At 46.3% G+C, this 20,153-nt stretch overlaps 1 protein-coding gene across 1 annotated transcript in view; it reads left to right on the forward strand.

Annotated features, from left to right (window-relative positions):
- The window catches only part of BEND4 (BEN domain containing 4), a 28,795-nt gene extending 11,077 nt beyond the window's left edge, over nt 1–17,718 (forward strand). The window contains exons 3-5 of the mRNA XM_028088657.2: nt 7,477–7,568; nt 13,808–14,048; nt 17,501–17,718. Of these exons, the coding sequence (XP_027944458.2) occupies nt 7,477–7,568; nt 13,808–14,048; nt 17,501–17,718 (551 nt within the window). The remainder of the gene's footprint in view (nt 1–7,476; nt 7,569–13,807; nt 14,049–17,500) is intronic.
- The last annotated feature ends 2,435 nt before the right edge of the window (nt 17,719–20,153 follow it).

Genomic DNA, 20,153 nt, shown 5'->3' on the forward strand with positions numbered 1-20,153 from the left:
AACACATGTACTCGTTACGTAGGGGTGCCTTAGTATTGGGCATCCAGTTGAATGCGTCGCTTACAATGAAAACTTGAAGCAGGCATTCCTCTCCCCTTGCCCACACTGCCCAAACTCCATCTTTGGCTGAACAACAAACCAGATTGTGGATGATCACCTAAGAATCCACCTTTCACTCTATTAGCTATGAATTTGGGGGGCGGGAGATTCATTATTTTTAGACGGCCATTTGAAGAAAAGTGTAGCAAGTGATAGATAAAATAGGTCAAGTAAAGAGGGTGAGTTAAAAGTAAAAAGCCATCTGGTTTTGCATGTAACAGGAGTATTTTGCCAGCAGTAGCTCTCCTGGATAGTTTGGGATGGATTTTCTCTTAAGCATTGTCAAGGTTTCCCAACAGCCCCAGCAGGCCTCTGTTGTTCTAAAGGCCAGTGCCTTTCCATGGGAGGGCCGGGTACCTGGGACCTTCTGGTAGTAGAAACTACCCTTATGTTGTGGGATTACTCTCCTTACAGCCCAGCAGGATGGATGAGTACAAAGGAGAAAGTAGCATTCGGAGGAAATAGGGTTAACAAGAAGATAGGGACGCCTGCCCAGGTCAGAGCTGAGGCACTGATTTTAGTCCCTTCTCGGCTGTTCCAGAGTTGTGCTGTTGAATGACTTTGAGATTCCTGGGTTTTCTTATTTTTCATTTTTTTCCTGAAATAAAGCGTTCGTACCTGGGAGCCGTTCGTGAAGTGGGACTTCCAGTGAGCCTGTTAGAATACAGGGGGAAATTGGCTCACCTGGGCAGCTATAAAAGGGGACAAAAAAGTGCAGACCTTACCAAAAAGAAAGAGGTTGGGGAAGGTGCTGCTCTTCCCGCACCACCTGACAGGGCCTGGGTTACTGTATTCTTTGTCAAGGAGTCAGCAAAGGCCTGTTGATTGTCAACCACATGCAAGCAAGGGGCTTCTGGAGAATTGTCCTCTGACTTCCTGCTCACAGTGATTTGCAGATGTGGATGAAGGAGCACTAGCACTTACTCTTTGGTGTTAGAGTATCACACCAGAAGGTAGAGAGTCCGTTGAAAAGTTTAAATTTTTTAAAAGAAAATGAAGATAAGTTAAAAGTAAAAAGCCGCAGAAGGAAATATTTGGATCCAGAATACGAAAAGCTGAGACCTTATTAAAAGAAGGAAAATGGGGCACCTGGGTGGCTCAGTCGTTAGGCGTCTGCCTTCAGCTCAGGTCATGATCCCGGGGTCCTGGGATTGAGCCCCACATCGGGCTCCCTGCTCCGCAGGAAGCCTGCTTCTCCCTCTCCCACGCCCCCTGCTTGTGTTCCCTCTCTCACTGTGTCTCTCTCTGTCAAATAAATAAATAAATAATCTTTAAAAAATAAAAATAAAAAAATAGAAGGAAAATGTTGGGGAAATGTCTTCCTGGAGGGAGTATCAGCTTAGAGCCGGCACACTTGTTTAGAAAGCTAATGGTCAGCAGCACAAGGCAAGAGAACTCCTAAGGGAGGGTGGATGTCAAATACCACATGTCATCTAATTTAAGACCCCATCGAATGCAAGACGTACCAGTATTCTGTTGTCCACTAAGAAGAAAATACTGCGAATCTTAACTGCCCCTTAGAATTCTCTCTGAACAAGCAAATATGAAAAAATATGGGTCTTAGATTCATAAAATATGGTAATTTTAGAAAATAATTTCCAAAGTAAAATAATTATGACTTGTTAAAAATACCTTGAGGCGTTTTAAGTGCCAAATATACAGAAATATACTACTGACATTATTAAAGGACTTTCTACTTTTTAAAAAGCACATTTATGATTATCTCAATTTATCTTCAGAACCCCGAACAAATATTAATATTCCCGCTTTATAGACAAACAGGTTGAAGCCGGGACAGGCCAAGTCTGTGGCAGAGCTAGGATTATTATCCAAGCCTCTTAACTCTAGATCTAGTTTATTACCCCCTTTCACCCTGAAAATAGAGTCGATTCTCACAGTTCATTGTAGTTACCTTCTATAAAGTCACTGTCAACACTGAATTAGCGAATACCGAGGCGTCACTACTCCGGGAAATACAGAGCTGGGTTTCTGAGGACCTCTGGTCACATTTTTTATCAACCGATCAATGCATGTTTATGTATGTTTTTGTTCAAAGAGACCTCATTTCATATCTAGTGTTGTCGGATTAACTGAATTTACAGCCCGCAGCACTGTAACTCCTGCTGAATGAAGCTTATCTAACGCGCATTTTCTCCCTGCTCTCATCGCCGCCTTCCTGCACTTAGAAGCACTAGACAGCCCTTCAGCTCTGCATTTGGGATCCCTTTTAAACAGCGAAATCGCCAACAAAAAGCACAAAAATGTGAAGAACATGGCACATGGAAAGAACATTTGCTGTGGTGCGAGAGCTGAAATAAGCAGGGGGAGCGTTCCCTTGTTCGACCTCAGCTGGGGAGCGTGCGCATCGGGCCACGGGGTTTTCAGTGACCCGCAGATGCCTGCCAGAGCCTCACACACGTGGGCATGACAGTTACAAATACACGTTAGCAAGCTGGCAAATTGGAAAACGTGGACTCTGCAAATAACGAGGATCGACTGTACTAACTCGAGGGTACAAACCAGAAAACTCACCTTGGATTATGCAGCTCTGATCCTGTTAGTCCACAGTTGTCGTTTCCTAAGAAGATTTTTAAAAGATAATCAGGAATGTCAGGTTTTTGGATAACTAATTTTGCAACAGCTAAAAGCCCTTGGAGTGAGTGCGGTGTAGCCGTGCTGGGGCCCTCTCTCCAGCCCCCTGCCCACCCGTGCCCACAAGTGCCTGTGGAGAAACGTTCAGGACGGCTTCGGGTCCTCAGAAGCATAAGGGCCACGTGTAGTGTGGGGATTCTAATATATGACTCAGAATATATTCAGAGTAAGAACTTGGAGCAAATGATAAGAACAGAGGAGTACAGGATTGAGCTCTTTTTATTAGAAATTGGTAAAAGTCATCACAACTCTTGCTATGGCCGTGAGATCGAGGGAGACATTGTTCTGTGGTGAAAGAGAATGGGTTCAGAGTCAAACCTGGTTTTGGATTTCTGCTATTTGCTACTACCTGTGGTTTTTGGCAAGTCACTCAACCATTCTGAGCCTGTTTCTTTTTTCTGTACAGTGAGGTTAATGATACTGTTGGAATGTTGGAAATGTTAAGTTCACTAACTAGCAACTGAGTGCCTCCCAGGTCTGCCAGTAAGTGCTCAATAAATAGCAATGTTCAGGAACAGAGAGAGGGAAACTGTCCTGCGCCCAGTAATACAGAAATCTCAAGTGGTTTTCTTAGATTATAAGTAGTAGTCTTACTGTGTAAGGAGGTCAGAACACAGTCAGTTACCCAGGTTAGCAACCTCAGATCCAGCCATAACGCGTTAACATCATGTCAGCTCCTTCTGGACTCCACCTCTCAGATGCCCATCACTTTGGGTTCCTCATCTCCCCACTGTTTTCATCCCGGCCTATCTCAGCATGGACGTTTGCATAGACACTCACCTCCTCCCAGACTCCAGCTTCTCCCCGCTGAAAAGCCCCAGATCGTCTGTTGCTGATAAGCCTCTAAAGGCTTCATTCACATGGTCTGTAAGTTCCAGCACTCATTATGACACATGAGGTCCTTCGTTACCTCAATCTTTTCCTGTCCGCTTTTGGAGACTCGACTCCCAGTTCCCACCAAATACCAAGTGTTCCAACCCCAGTGGACAGTTGGTGATTCCTGAGCAGCCTGACACTGGCTTCTGGTCTTCCCTTACTCCTGCTGTTCCTCCCCATTCAAGAACATATTCTCCTTCTCCCGACTTGAAAAACTCCTACTCCTCCTTCAGGACCCAGTTCAGGAGACACCTGCCTCTGTAACAAACTCTTTCCCCCAGTTCCCAGGCAGAATTCATCACTTTCCATTGTACGTCATGCATACTTCTGTGAAAGTCAGTATCGGGAGGTTTTTATGCGTGTATTTGTACTCTTTCCATCTCTCCTGGGTGTCCTGATAGGAGGAGAGGCAGGCCATGTAGCCATGGAAGCTCCTTGAGGACAGAGATGAAGCCAACGTCATGTGTGTCCCAAATCCGAGCCCAGTGTCAAGCATGCTGTGGCATCTCCACATTTCCGTGAAATTACACGGAGACAGGACAGTGTCCTAATCGGAAGCATAACTGTGCCTCTGTAAGGCTGAGCACTACTGGAAGCTCATCATCTGTCTCTCCGTATTTACAGTCAGGAGCTTAGACTTTACAGACATGGCGTGAAAAGGACACTTAAAGATGAGACAAGCGCACAGATGGCATGGTCATCAGGGCAGTAAATAATTTCCGTCTCCCTTTAAAATCGTAGGTGGTGTATTTTGTGAGTCTTTAAAAACAATGATACAGCAAAGTAGAACAACTAATGCTAGAGAAACTGACCAAGATGTTAATGTAATGATCTGCAGTGAAAATTAGGTACTCAAGACCTAAGCATCCTTAATGTGGGAAAAACACGGAATTGGATCAATTTTTTTTTAAGATTTTATTTATTTGGGAGAGAGAATGAGAGAGAGCACGAGAGGGAAGAGGGTCAGAGGGAGAAACAGACCCCCCCCGCTGAGCAGGGAGCCCGATGTGGGACTCGATCCCAGGACTCCAGGATCATGACCTGAGCCGAAGGCAGTCACTTAACCAACTGAGCCACCCAGGCGCCCTGGAGTGGTTTTTTCCTGGGAAGACCCTTACTTACTAGTTGCAGCAACCAAGTCAGTTAAGTGACCTCCAAGGAATTCACTAGACTCCTAGTCGTAAAATGAGACTAGCTTACATTGGGCAGTATTTACTGGCTGCTTTTGGCTTTACAGGTATTACTTCACAATAACTATATGCAGTAGGTAATTATTCTCTGTTTTACAGATGAGATAACAGAGGCTAAGAGAGGTTAAGTAACTTGCCCAGAATCAAACCATTCCTAGTGTCAGAGGAAGTACATGGAGGAGAAAAAAGTACCCAAGAATTATTTTAGGACCCATTTACACGTCTTTTTGTCAGCTAATTGATATTTACTAGTACTGTCTGAGAATGTGTTGAAGACCCTGTCTGTGTGGATTTAATGAACCTAACCCTGACCGTGACGACATCAAGCCGTCCAGGCCAGGGGCCCTGTCTGGTTTTGAGAGTCGTACATTCATCTAGATGTCTTAAGATACCCAGTGGAGCATTTGTAACCCGTTTCTCTCAGACTTTATTGACACGAAAGATCTTACTAACTTGCTTTTTTCCTCCCAGTTACTCTACTCTTTCCAGGATTCTCTGGTATGCATTCTAAAATGCTATTATATGGTGGGAGGGGGCGGAAATTATAGTTATTGATAATCAGGATAGATACTAGGGACATTTGGGGGTACCTTTCTGTTCTCCCTTCCCTTTAATAGAACTTTTTACAGTTTTTGGCTCCTCAGGTGTTGTCTCATTAAACATGCTAGGTGTATCTGCCTTTCTTTTGCAGAATGCATACGTGAACAAATGAAACCCGCCCAGTGGGTCTGAGGTGGTAGCTTTTCCATCGGCAAGAGTGACTTGCTTAATATTCAGAATGTGCATGAGGAGGCAATTAGATGTGAATGCATCTGGGGCATAATCAGCTCCTTGAGGATCCCGCTGCTCTTTTGCTGGAAGCCCTGACCTTCACTCTCTCATCCCTTGAAAGCCAGAGGAGCGGTGTCTGCCCTGGACTGCAGGAATCTTGCAGGAAGCACAGGCCCCTTGTTCCCCGTCTCCGAGGGCCCCATGTGTCCCCTGGGAAAGTCCACGGCGCTTCCACAGAACTGTAGGTTGACAGGACAGCAGGGCAAGAGAATGGGAGGTTTTCCACGATTTTCTTCTCGGTGTCCAGCGCTTCTCCCAGAAGTATAGCTGTGGGTCAGGATACTGCCTTTCCTTCCACTTTCTTCCCTCTTAAATAGACACCACTATCTCTACTTTCCACACTGACTGAATTTTTTTTTTCACTAAAAGTGTTTCATTTGATTATACAGCTTCCCATGTAGAAATCTAGGCAGCCCTCCAGACAGCCCCAGTAGGGGGTGACGTTCCGAATCTGTCCTTGCCCTGGGCTGGGTGGGGGCCTGGAGGCCTCTGCCTTGTGAGGATCAGGGCTGGGAGTGTGCCCGGGAAGGGCTGGTGAAATTAGAGGTACTTGACAGGTTTTATTGAACTTTGGTTTGACAAAAGGCCTACTCCGAACTGATAACATGTGTGTTTTCTTTTCATTGACTTTGTGGTTGTTCAGCAAATGCTTCCCCAACTTGAAGACTGTATTCAAGGACTGTAAGACACAGGTCCAGAAGGATGGTTATTTAAGAAAATACTTTTTTTGGCAAGAAGAAAAAATTCCTAAGCTACTTCTACTTGCTATCATTCATATTCTTCAAAAGGATGTTGATGTACATTTTGATTTGTTATGTTACAATGTGATGTCACCTAAAAAATTCAAAGCTTTTAGCAGTGTGGATAAAGATGGTAACTGATGTTTGCTATCTTTAAAAAAAAAAAATGAGAAAAAGTGCAGAAGGTAGGCAGTGATACTTTAAATTTGGAGTTTAGGTTAAATCATTATTATTGTCTTTAATGTGACAAAAACAGCCTAAGAAAACCCACAGCTGAGACTGATAGTGGCAATAATTCCTATAAATTAGGTTATTAACTAAGCTACCAAGACCTTTAAAAGCAATTAGTTAATACTACCCCTGAAAGGGCTCTAATATAAATCTTAAGATGTAGGAATTATTTATGCAGTGGTACAAAAATGTCAAGGCTCCATGTTGGGTTAGTATCTGTTCAGTTTTATTGGAATTATTCAATGAATCTATGAGATTAAGCCTCAGAAAATTAGTGCAACAGTTAACAGAAGACACAGTAACCAAATCTGCACTGGGCTGGCTCGGTAAGTACTCTGGGCACCTGTATCCACGTTGGGAAGCAGGTTTATGTTGCACAGCATTCCTGCTTGCTGCAGAACTTAGGAATGAATCTGTCATTAAAAACAAGTATTATATTATTGATTTAAAACTGGTGAAACATTAGTTTGCAGTACCTTGATTTTAAAAAGCATCGTTGGGTGCTAATGTTACAACTTGAGTCAAAGAAAACAAGAAAACGTCTCTTCTGTGAGTGGTGCACTGATCCTCCTTATTGTTGACCCAAATTCATCTTAGAGTGAGTATGACTTGAAAGTTTTCAGTGAATTGTGCTGAGCCCTAAAAATTCTCCCCAAACCGTAGCTAGCATCTGTTCTGTATTTACAAACTGAAATAACTACGGATGTCAAAAGAAAGAAGATTCTATTTTCTTTAGAAAATATGTCTTTTTTTTTTTTTTTAGAAGTTTCCATCAAAACTCTTTTTAAACCTTAAAGCTTTTCATTTGCTTGTCACGGGATAGCTAATGTGTAATCCCTGTCATCTCTTGCACGCAGTGCCCTGCCAGACCGTCTTAGATTACCTGAAGACCGTGCTGCAGCACCACAACCAGCTCCTGGTCCCTCAGCCCGCCGACCAGCCAACCGAGGTAGGTTTCTAGCAAAAAGGTATCTATGTGGTTCCATTAGGAATTTCTTTGAGACGAAGCTTCTTGATGGCATATGCGGATACCCCCGAGCAGATTGGCTAGCAGGACACAGCTTTGACTCCCTGAGGTTTGTGCCTCTTATTAGCTGTGCGTGTATACACCGTGGAGGAAGAGCGTGCACGTATCCAAACTCACCAGGATTCAACGCTGTGCGCCAAGAGGGGGAGACAAAGAAACAGCAGTTCAAATGGTGGAGGCCAGTCTGGCGGCATTCTTTCGGGAGAGCGGCTGAAATGGAGGCACCAACCTGCCCTTCTCTGGCAGAGCCAGGGTTCCAGAAAGCCCCTTGCTCTCAGGCACCTCCCACACTGTGTTAGATGGATATCTTCCAGACACTGGGGCTCCAGAACATTTATTCCTCTGGACCTCAATAAGAAGCAACCACAGTCTCTTCCAAAGAGCAGGAGAGATGGTCTGTTCTGCTGGGAATGGTAGGTCAGTGGAAACATGGCACATTTTTATAAGATTCTGAAGACTCAGTTTTGAATATGTGTTACTTTTATCTTATGGACTTTAGAACCTAAATCCAGTGGAAGAAGCAATTGCTGGGGTTAGAAACGTCTTGCATTGATAACAATAGATAAGTTCTTTTCACGTAGTTAAGCTTCCTGCACTTGGCAAGGTGAGTTGTTCATGCTGGTGAGGGCAGGCCGTTGACCCTCTCTCTCATCTCGTCCTCACACATCCTTCGACGCTCCCTGTGTCTAGTTAAAATCATCTCGAGGCTCCATCCTCGTGCATACCATTTCATAGATCCAGCTGCCCACCTGCTCTTCCCACCCTCATTCCATGCCTTGCAGCCGAAGAAATACGAGAACACACTCCTTTCCACATTTCTGCACATAAGAGAGGCCAGAGGATGGAAAAGGTGGCATCAGTCTGGTGCGCACTGAAGCTCTCTCACCTCCGGGTGAGGTGGTGACTCCGTTCACCTGAAGTTTGGAGAAGCTACTTCAGAGGTCTCTGCTCTTTTCCTCCAGCCCCCATCCCTAGTCCCACCACCCTCCCCCTTGAATTCAGCAAAAAAGTAAGCGATACCAAGTTGAACTCAATCCGGTGGATTCCGCCGCACTGATGTCTACCTTCCTGCACACCTGGTGCCCCCACCCAGGAAGCCGCGCCACCCACCCACATCTGTGCTTCCACCTCCGCTGCCCCCCCCCCCCCAGAACGCCGAGCCATTGGTCATTCCCCGCCTTGTGCACCGGGTTACTGGGTCAGACACGCTCCAGTCTTCCCACCCTGAAAGCAGGCATGCGTTTGATGCTCCCTCCGTCCCTCCATCATCGTGTTTTCTTCCTCCTTCCGCCCCCCGGCGTATCCTCTGTCAGCACTTCACTCTGCCCCACGACGCATCTGGCTCCGTGAAGGTGGGACGCAGGTTTCATCCCACGTGTGTCCCCAGGGCCTGTTGTCGAAGGCACTTACAGAACCGTGACCTCGTTTTTCTTAGGGATTGAACACTTGAAACACTGGTCTGTTACTCCACTCTTAGTTTCCACTTGCTCTTCCACCCCCCCCGTAATCTGGCTGCACCTCGACTGCTTCCCAGAGTCCTCTGCGAGTGGTCCTGGTGACTTCCCCAGTTGTGCAGTGCGGGGCCCTTCCTCCTGCCCTCGTCCTCCCCAGGACCCCGCTCTCCTTCTCCATGCTCTCTCTTCGCCTCAGTGTCAGGACTCTTCTTCTTTTCCCCGTCCTTTTCTTGTGCGGTAAGGAGTTTTGCATCCACAGTTGTCCAGAGTGCCACCCTTCATCCCCTTCCCTCGCTGTCCACTGCCCTTCTCTGCCCAGTTATGTTCTTTCTCTGAACACCAGCTACGTGCAGGTTAACAAGTCCCAAATCGGGAGCTGGGCTACCAGTCCCCAACTCCCTGCCGCTCTGTCCAACTGCCTGACAAGAGTCGGATGCCCTTGCACCCTCGAACTCACGCCATGGCCTCTGAATGCCCAGCCCTACCCCAGTTTTCTCTCCAACCCCAGGCAGAAATTTCTCAGGCATCACGGACTCCTCCCTCTTCCTCCTCCTCCTGACATCTGCTTGTTTTACAGCCACCTTGAGTAGTCTCTCCTCTCTACCTCCTTCCTCACACTTTGTACCTGGACTGTTAGAAAGGATTCTTCTCTCTTCTCCACACTGGAAGGTTAATTTTCTAAACTACAGATCCAAAAGGAATGTCACATGTTTAAAATCCTTTCATTGCTCCCTAGAACAGGGTCCACGTTTCTGAACTTGACGTTTCTATTGTACAAAAAAAGCACTTCCAAAAAGCCCACTTCCTCCAAGAAGCTTTCCCTGATTGCCACATCCTCTCTGTGCTGACAGAACACATTGTTCCTAATAAGAGTAATTCAGAAGTTACTTAAATACTAATGCATACATAGGTCTTCCATTTATGAGTCTGTGAATACGTTAAATGAGAGTGGTTCATTTTGTTTTTTTCAAAGTGACACATAGATCAGAGTTTAATAACCTGTTAGTGGCTAATTGAAGAGACTATGCAATCAGAATTCTATAAAAACAAAAATAGGGGACATATCTACATTTCCTCTGGATAGGAATATTTAAACTTTTATTACCCATCATCATCATCATTACACTATTTTTACTGTTATTTCAAGCACATGGGCATTTTCTTTTTTTTTTTAAATGTACTTTTTTTTTTTTAAAGATTTTATTTATTTTATTTGAGAGAGAGAATGAGAGAGAGAGAGCACATGAAAGCGGGAGGGTCAGAGGGAGAAGCAGACTCCCCGCTGAGCAGGGAGCCTGATGCGGGACTCGATCCTGGGACTCCAGGATCATGACCTGAGCCGAAGGCAGTCGCTTAACCAACTGAGCCACCCAGGCGCCCTGGGCATTTTCTTATTAGTGTTATTGATCACTTTTTATTTCTATTAACTATGCTAAAATAGTGTGGTAAATCTCATCCATAACACAGGAAGCATTTGAGTTGTTTGGGGCTGAGAATGACTTTTTTCTTTCTTTTCCTTTTTCTTAAAGAAAATTACCTCCAAATGGTATTTCTACACTTATGGAGAGCTTCATTTTATGGAGAGCTATTCAGCTCTTCTGTATAAGTGGATTCTTTTTAAGGATTTGAGAAAGCTTCTTTCTTGGGCTATGAGCTCCCTCATCTCAGGCACCTGTTATCTGGAAACAGACTCAACTCTGGTTTTGGGGCAAGCTCTGAATTCAGGGACCAGGTTCCCAGCTCTGCTTTTGCCTTGTCAGACCTTGGAAAAGGATTTAACATCCTTGGCCAAACTGCTGTGGGAATCCTGGCTTGCCCAATGAGCTCAGACACCCAAGGGAAAGCTGTTTTTAAAACTTGCACAACATTAGGGGCGCCTGGGTGGCTCATTTGGTTAAGCATCTGCCTTCAGCTCAGGTCATGATCCCAGGGCCCTGGGATGGAGCCCCGAGGCGAGATGGGCTCCCTGCTCATTGGGGAGTCCGCTTCTCCCTCTCCCTCTCCCCCTCCCCCTGCTTGTGCGCACGCTCTCACTCTCTCTCTCTCTCTCAAGTAGATAAAATCTTAAAAATTACTTGCACAACATTAAATGGAAGATTTAGCAACCAGCTGTTCAGTCCCCTTTTCTAAGGCTGACAGGTGGACTTACAAGAACCCTAACTGAGAGGATGGTCTTAAGGATTGGCAGAAGCCTTCTGTCCCCAGTACCCCTTTTTTAATGGTCCCTTGTCGTCGTCGTTCTCCTTGAAGTTCTTTAACTTTGCCAATGAATACTCATCAGAAGCTCTCCAAATGTCCCAGGGCTATAGCAGTTAAAAAAAGAGAGAGAGAAAGAAAAAAGAACTCTTGGCTGTAGCCACTGTTACTGAGTGTGTGCTTCGTGCTGGCCACGCTAGTGTCTACTGCAGTGGTCGTTCGACAAACGTTTGTTGCACCTACCGTGTGTAGGGTACTGTTCTTAGCCCTGAGAGTAGAGCATCAAGTAAAGCCGACTGAAAACCCCCGCCCTCGTGGGCTCGTCTTCAGGTGGGGAGACGGCGTGGTTTCCTCACCACAAACCTGCAAGCTGGGATTATTCTCCTTGCATTGACAGAAAGAGCTGCGGTGTAGACTCGAGTCGCTGGTCGCAGGCCCGCCCCCCAGCCCAGCTCTGCAGGTGCACCCAGTGGCGCCTCCTGTGAGGGGCCAACAGGCTGGGGCTGCCGGGCGCCTGGGGCTGGCCTCGGGCTGTGCGTCCCTGGCTCTGTAAATGGTGACAGTTATTAGTAACGTTCTTCCGCAGAAATACTCTTGACACAGTTTGTGGTCTGAGACAACCAGCCCTGGATTCCACTTTCCCTAGCCGCACCCCCCCCCCAGCTGCCCTGAGGACTCAGGGCTCAACGAATGAGAACCCCCGCAACCCCTTCCTTTCCTGACCAAGAGTGGGATGCCCTTGCACCCTCGAACTCACGCCATGGCCTCTGAATGCCCAGCCCTACCCCAGTTTTCTCTCCAACCCCAGGCAGAACCCACAGCAGTCTCCTGTGCATGGGAAGCAGAATTCTCTTCCTTGCTGTCTGCCTTCTCCTCCCTGCTGCGACCATCTGTTCTGTCTTTGGGAAGGACATCACCATCTCACCTGGGGGTCACCCTGACTCCTCAGTCCCCCACAGCCTGGCTTACTGAATTGGTTTCCTGACCCCCCGGATTCTCCTTCCTTCCTCCTCGCTTCTCCATCTGCACCACCACAGACTCCCATCATCCACCCCCGCACACCCCCACACTCTGACTCTCCCCTCCTGCTGTCCAACAGCAGCCTGGGCGGAGGGGCCCTTTGGAACCTCTGGGCTGTTGCCCACCTTTTGATCATTGATAGCACCAGAGCCAAGGGTAGGTTTCTGCCCCCACATACTGACATGTTAAACCCATGATAATTTAGTTCTACCTGTTCTACAAACAGGGAAGCTTCGGTCCAACCAGTTGAAGTCACTTGCTCAAGAAACACAAATAAGACCCGGAACCAACATCCAGCTCAAACTCCAGCTGTTGTAAATTCAAAGCACAAGCCATGTGCCTCAACTGCCTCCCTTAAGAAGGAAACCGAATCACATGCTGCTAGGTGAAAGAAGTGTGAACACCGTGGTGGTGACTTTGTGTGGGTGTGACTCCACAGCCGCCTCAGAGCACAAGCTGGCTGCCTCTTCCCTGTTGGTTCCTGGGCCGTTTGCCTCCTCAGTGCTTCACCAGCAGCACTGTTTGAAACAGAACCCTATCAGCCCCAAACGGTGCTGAATTTATCACCTGTAGTAAATTTGCAGAGTTGTAAAACTGGATGAGTTTTTCCTTCTTTATTTTGTACACCTTAATTACTAGGGAAGGAGTACATTAAAACTGAGATCATGGGTTAATTAATTTGTCCTGGACTGTAGAATTTTATGGACAACCAGAACTAAAGTAATTGTTGTGTAGGTGGAATTGACTAAACATGGCTTATAAATGTTACAGAAATTCCTGTAATTAGTCCCACTGCAGCTACTGAGCCTGGGAATTTTATAGCAGACATAAATTAAGAAGATGAAAAGGAAGAAAAATTTTGAGTTGACATAGTGGCATTTGCAGAAGCTATCATTTGAGGAAACCTGGTTGGCATTATTATTAATGATGATTTTGGGGGGTTCGCAATTCGCCCCTTTAAAGTTCACTTTTTAATGCTGTTTCCACCATTATGCAATGGCTATCAGGTGTTAGGTGAATTAAACACAAGTAGTAACTTACGAAAATAGACCACCAGCATCCTTTCTAAAAATACTTAACCGCCAACCAGAGGATGAAGAGACCTGTTTGATCACACTCTTCAAAGTCATTTTTGCATATTTTAATAGATTGAAAGGGAAAGTTACGGGTTATATTTAAATAGTGTTCCCTGTCATTGGATCTTGACACATTTTAACCTACCTGTTAAAATGCAAGTTATAAATAGCTCCTCTTTCAAAGGTGTTCATTATACCTCATTGGCTCTTGTTATAGAAAATGCAAATGTAATTTGAAAAGTGCCCGTTCTGAGTGCGAGCAATTACCTGTGCTCTTCAATACCTGGTTCATTGTCAGCCAAGCCACTTGGTTAAAAAGCATGTTTGCCTTTGAAATGGAGATCGCCTTCGCGGGCTGGCTGCCTGGCCGGCGGGCTGGCTAAATAGGTAATGAGAAAATACTTGGCTTTTCCAGGGGAGCAAGCAGCTGCTGAACAACTATCCTGTCTACATAACGAGCAAACAGTGGGACGAGGCTGTAAATTCTTCCAAGAAAGACGGGAGGCGGCTCCTTCGATACCTCATCAGATTTGTTTTCACAACCGATGAGCTTAAGTACTCATGCGGCCTTGGGAAAAGGAAAAGGTCAGTGCAGTCAGGAGAGACAGGTCCTGAAAGACGCCCTCTGGATCCAGTTAAAGTAACATGCCTCCGAGGTACTGCATCCTTCCGCTCAGTGTCACCATCTGTGATCTCATTTCACCGCATTGGCTGTGGTTCCCCCCGTGCAAGTGTCCAGCCTTGACTGTATTTTAGTTTTTCCCGCTGAGACCTCTATAGGCTTCATGTGGCCCATCTACTTGGTATCGAGAAGTTCTTTAAAAATTCCTCGTTTGCTTTAGCCTTGGCGTTCTCACGGAATGGCCCATAAGCATCACATAGCACCTCATGTTTCACGCTTCAAATTCAGATTTTCTTTGCTGCCACAGAAGGCCACCTCCAGCAAAACTGGAGCATGGGGAAACGCACAGAGGAAGGGAAGGGGTGGAATTTTTTTAAAAATTAGGAAAAGCAGATCTCCCGTTTCCATTTGCAGCCCGTGCCCCCCACTCCCCCAGCTACCTTCTCAAGAGGGCTTGCCCCCAACTCCTTATATTTATTTAGAGTTAATTTTCCTTAATATTGGGGTGCCTAAAGTATCTGTTGCCCAGCCAGACTTTATTCTGTTAGTTTTTTTTTAAATCTCTACCTTAAAAATATTGCTTCGATGATACCATTTCATCAGTATTAACAGCTGACTACTTTGCAGCTGATCCACACTGTGGTAGGCCAGGCAGAGGATGAGAAGGAAGAATTAAGAGGTATACAGTTGATTCAGCAGGTGCAAATAAAAACACAGCCTTTTAGACAAGTAGAAGCATTCTAGTGCCAACAGGAACACTGTTCACACCTGAAAAATTCATATCAAAAAGCTCAAGTATTAACCTGTGTATTTCAATAGTAATTTTATTGGTTGGAAAAACTTAATAATTTACTCCGGACAGGGATCAAAATATTTCCTGGCAAGGAAGTCACAGTGAGGAGACACTATTACTGATAAGGCCTTCGTGTACAGAAAGGACACTCCAACATCCCCTCCTGGGATGCCCACAGTAGTCTGCAACATTAGCGTGCCTGAGGCACATGGAGGTTTTGTTAGCAGCTGAAATTCCTCGGGCCCACCCCAAGCTTCTGATTCAGCAGATCGGGAGTGGGAGTGGGAGAGGCGTGCATTGCTGCTCATCACAACCACCCCAGGTGATTCTAGTGCAGGTGGCCCGTACTTGAGAGAACCAACTGGAATGAAAACACCCCTATCAACTAGGCACAGGTGCTCCAGAGCACCTCTGTCGGCCAGTCTGAAGATTCACTTACTAACAGTGGGTGATGGAAATTTCCAGGGTCTGTCTTAGCAAACTAGCCATAGTTTCCTTTATTCCTCAACATCATCAGAGCTGACACAGTTACTCACCAAGAGTAACAGAGGCGTTTGTGAGCTTGGGGCTCTCCTGGGAACACTGTACTCCAAGAAGTTGCCCTGGGGCCCATAAGGGGAGTCAGGACAAGGGGCCTCACAACGGTGTCCCTTTCCAGAAATTCTTATTCAACATTTCACATTTTAAGCAGCAAGTGAGTGAAACTGAGAGGTTAACATACCTCCCAGTGCACCCGTGCCTTGCCCTGAGAACGTTGTCTGACCTCTGTGACACTGACACAGTCCAGGTGGGCTAATCAGCATCTGTATCCTCCAGCTCCTGCCTCACCTGGCACCACACCCACAGCACCCCCCCCACCCTTGGGTGGAGAATCAAGAGGCAAAAAACGGCAATGGTCTGTGTCAGGGGTGGCTGATCCAAACATGTATATGCTTGTCCCAAAAGCTGAACTCCTAGGGCCTTCCTGTGACCCAGATGGGATTCCTTTCATAAAGCCTCAGACCTGGTGACTCCCGGGGTGGACATCCGTGTTGGGTGAGCAAGATTAGAACAGCCGAGGAAACGTCAGACTGTTGGACACTTAGTGATGGAAAACAGTTTGCAATGGAACCAGACTCCAGGCTGACCGATCCTGCAGGTGGTTTGACCCTAGAGGGAAGAGGGCCTGTGAAGATGCGTCCTGTCTGTGCAACAGAATGAGCTTTTAATAGTCTACCACAGTATCCGAGAAAGTCCTATCTCAGCAGCAGATGCCGAGGAGAGAGTGGAAGTTGACAGGTGTCACATAGCAGCACCTGCTCTGAGTCCCAGGGTCGCAGCGTCCTCATCCGCTAGCCTGTATTTCCTTGTGTTGATGTGAGTGGGGGATCCAGACAGAGGGAAACTACAACAGTTATTAGACACTTACAGAATACAGTAGGGATGGGAGGGGGACAGAAGAGGAATAGGGAGTTATCCTTCAGTGCTTCCCAGGCCTGCACTGTAGGCTAAGCCATCTGATTCTGGCAGTTTTGCAGGATGAGTTGCTGAATGAACACTGTTCTTTCCCTTGAGTAAGGCAGCCAGGGCTGGGACTCCGGTGAGGCTAGTGAGGCTCTCACCTCAGGCACATAATCGAAGGGGATACCCCTGCTTCTCTGCTAAGCTAGATTCTGCCTGCTGAGAAGGGCACGGTTCAATTTATGAGATTGTTGGGGTCCAAATACTCGAAGAGCTTCAGCTTCTCCTAAGGGCAAATAGGGCCGGGATTTCACGCAGTCATTTCAGACAAATCCAGTCCTGCGACCAGACCTGTTGTCTTGTAGAGGGAGCATTGTTGGAGAAGAAACTGTGTGTAAATAATAGTCACCTTGGACTATTTTGTAGTCAGCTGTGCAAAAATAACAGAGTTTGACTTAGAACTTTTTCCAAAATGCTCACTTCAGTTTACAAGTGTCCATATTAAAATAGTTAGGTAGGAGTTATGTATGTGCCCCGATGCCCGGAGAAAACAGAAGAAAGGATCGTGTGAGCTCAACCCAGAGGGTGGCTGAGTCTGTTTCATTGGAGTCTGAGTTCCTTTTTATACATTCACCCTTCCGGGCATGCCAATTGCTTTCTGGTGAAATTAAATACTTTAGAGGAAATCTCATTTAAGAAGTATTTGTCAGTACATGTGCGGATATCCCAATTGGAGAAATAAGTATGACCTATAATACATGTTAAAAACATGGAAATCTCTTCTGACCAAAATTCAGGCAGTTTCTCGGCCATTGAGATTTTGTTCTCTTACTGCACTTAATCTACAAATTAGTAGCTGGTTAAAGAATACCATACTGATGATATTTGCTGTTTCCAGAAATAGTGAACATTCTAAAAATGTGAGCAGATACTGACATAGGTTTGAAATGTACGCCATAACTTTTACTAAGCGTGATGTATAGTACATCTTATAAATCAGATTTACCTTTCGTTTCAATAGCAAATGTTCCTTAGGAGGATCACCTCACTTAACATGATTTTTACTTTTGCACATGAGTAGAAGGCTTACACGTAATTAGTTGAGTCTAAGAAGTGACATCATCATAACATTACATTGGATTTCCCATAAAGCTTTTCTTATAGAGCTTTTGTAAATGTGTAAGCAGCCTGTTCATCATCTTCTGCAAAAACCAGCTGTTTTTCTCTCTTTTTATTGTTGTGTATTCCCACAGAATTCATTAGGATGCACTGTACCTCCAACCCAGACTGGTGGATGCCCTCGGAGGAGCAGATCAACAAAGTGTTCAGCGACGCCGTGGGGCATGCCCGGCAGGGGCGGGCAGTGGGGACTTTCCTGCACAATGGTGGCTCATTTTACGAAGGGATCGATCACCAGGCTTCCCAGGATGAGGTCTTCAATAAAAATTCTCAGGATGGGTCTGGGGATTAGTGGACAAAATCTGGACACTGTAGCAGCTGGTCCTCTCATTGGTTCCAGTTGTCAATGTCCGGTTACCATCAACTGAGAGTCCAAAGCATGTCCTTCTGCCAGACTTGACACATCTCAAACCTTAAGTCTCTGACCTACTGCCACAGTTCCCAAATAGAAATCCATTGTAGGGTTGTTGGGGAAGTCTATGGAACCTACAACAGGCTTTCAGATTATAAAAAGAAAAAAACCACAGTTGCATTGAATTGATTCCTAGCTAGACAGTGAGGGTGAAAACAATAGGTGAGCTGCTGGTCACCTGTCTGAAACCTTCACGTACGCTCTGCTTCCTGAACAGAGCTGGTTCCCACAGAAGACTGGGGTAGAGTAGAGGAGATAGAGACACGGAGTTACTGTAAGGGACAATGAACAAACATCGTCTTTAAATAAGTTGTCTTTATATTTTCCAAAGACTTGAATTCATACTTTCAGCAAAGACGTAGGATAAGTGACACTGTGCTGTCTCAACATGGACAAAGTCTGTATGAAAAAGAGAAAAGAGGTCCCTGCTAGACAATGATTCTTTGGAAATCACCTGGGGTTTTTTCAGTAATTTTAGGAACCCCCCCCGCAAAAAAAAAAAAAAAAAAATTCTGCCATGTTGATCAGAAAGGCATGACATGATCTCTGGAGTTTACAAACAGTAAGTTTTCATTATGTCAGTCAAGAAACCTCCAAAGATCCAAAACCCTTTTTAAATGCTTGATTTCATAGGTTCATAGACCCACAGGTTCCATAGCCTTCCCTCAGACTTTGTTGACGCCAATGCCAGGGTGATGGATTGAGCAATGAGCATTTCAATCACTTAGTTGTTTGGTGCACTGAAGACCAAACAAATGGTGTGACTGATGGTATTCACTGAATTGACCAGATGTTCTGGAATTGTATACATACAGCTTCAAGGCCATTCTGACAACTATGCAATGGGCTTGTCTGTAATTGCTCTGAAATGTGAGGGTCTTTCTCTGAGTAGATCTTTCGAATTTGCATAAACTTTTGTTTCTTGTTGTCTCTGATGAAAATGTTTCATCCCAACTGTTTTGCTGCTTCGCCCCTCCCTCCTGCCCCCCCCCCCAGCCATGTTCCCTTGAACTACAAGCTCTAGCTAAGTTCACTGGTTTTCTCCCATTTAATTGGTTGAGCTCCATCTGTGAAATTACTACTGTCTTTGGGAGCATTCCTTACGTACAAACTGTGGAGATGCATTGCACGGCCAGTTCGAATGCGTCTCCTGGGCCCGGGGCCTAAGACCAGTTGCCCTGGGTCAGGTGTCCACAACGTTCTCCGCCGTGTGTGTGTGTCCCCACTGCCTCTGTGGGCCCGCAGGTGTCCACGATGTTCCCCGCCGTGTGTGTGTGGCCTAAGACCAGTTGCCCTGGGTCAGGTGTCCACGACATTCTCTGCCGTGTGTGTGTGGGGGGGGGGGGGGTCAGGTGTCCACGACATTCTCTGCCGTGTGTGTGTGTGTGTGTGTGTGTGTGTGTGTGTGTGTGTCCCCCCACTGCCTGAGCCAGACGCTGACACTCACCGGGGGTGCGGCATGGCATCTGAGGAGATACTGTGCCGTCTCCTCTCCTAAAGGTGCATGCACGTCCGTGAGGCCCGCCGAGCTTTCCAGCTGCTTCAGGGTGGGGGCCTCATGGCCGCCTCACTTTCAGATCAGGCCTCGCAAAGGATGTTCACGTACTTGTGGTGGGACCGCTGTGCCCCCTACAGAGCAAGGTTGTAAAAGCTCACCAGAAGGAAGACCGGATGCTGTCCCTGCTCTGTCTTCCTTTCTCTTGGTCTCTTTGGAGACCTGACGGTGTTGCTTGCTTTCTTGAGTTGATTCTCTACCTTTCTTTGGCAGCTGGACAGATTGCTCATGACTGGAAACTTCGTCTCGTGTCAGCTTGTAGAATCCTCCTTGAGTCCTTTTAGGACTGTTGTAAAATGGGTTGAATTAAAGCTGCTCAGGGTGCCGCTGTGCTCCATGTCCTTGATGAGAGAGGGAGGTCACAGGGGTGGCCTGACACGCAGGGCTCAGCTTGGCATTGTTACCTGTTCGAGGGGTGTTCAATGGGCACGGCGATCAGAAGAGCCTTCAGCAGTGAGTGTCTTTATGTGTCTCGTGAGTCCCCAAATTAAAACATCACAAAGAGTATGCCTACTTTTCAAACTGACCCGAAGGCCCAGGTGCCATTCCACTGGGTTCAGGATAACCCTCCAGGGACCCACATCAGAGGACGTAGGCCCAGAAGCCGTGGAGGGGAGCACTGGTCTGGGAGCAGTTTTCCTAGAGGCACACTTCTCACAGTCTCTTAAAGCTGCACTGCTCACAGTCTCACGGTTTACTCACCCCAGTGTTAAATGCTTTGGAGGAAATCTGTAAACTTGAAAGTTTGTACCTTCCTTTT

Source organism: Eumetopias jubatus, unplaced genomic scaffold, assembly GCF_037043125.1.
Source record: "Eumetopias jubatus isolate StellerSeaLion01/CBP00866 unplaced genomic scaffold, mEumJub1_p1.0 scaffold_2, whole genome shotgun sequence".
Lineage (NCBI taxonomy): Eukaryota > Metazoa > Chordata > Mammalia > Carnivora > Otariidae > Eumetopias > Eumetopias jubatus.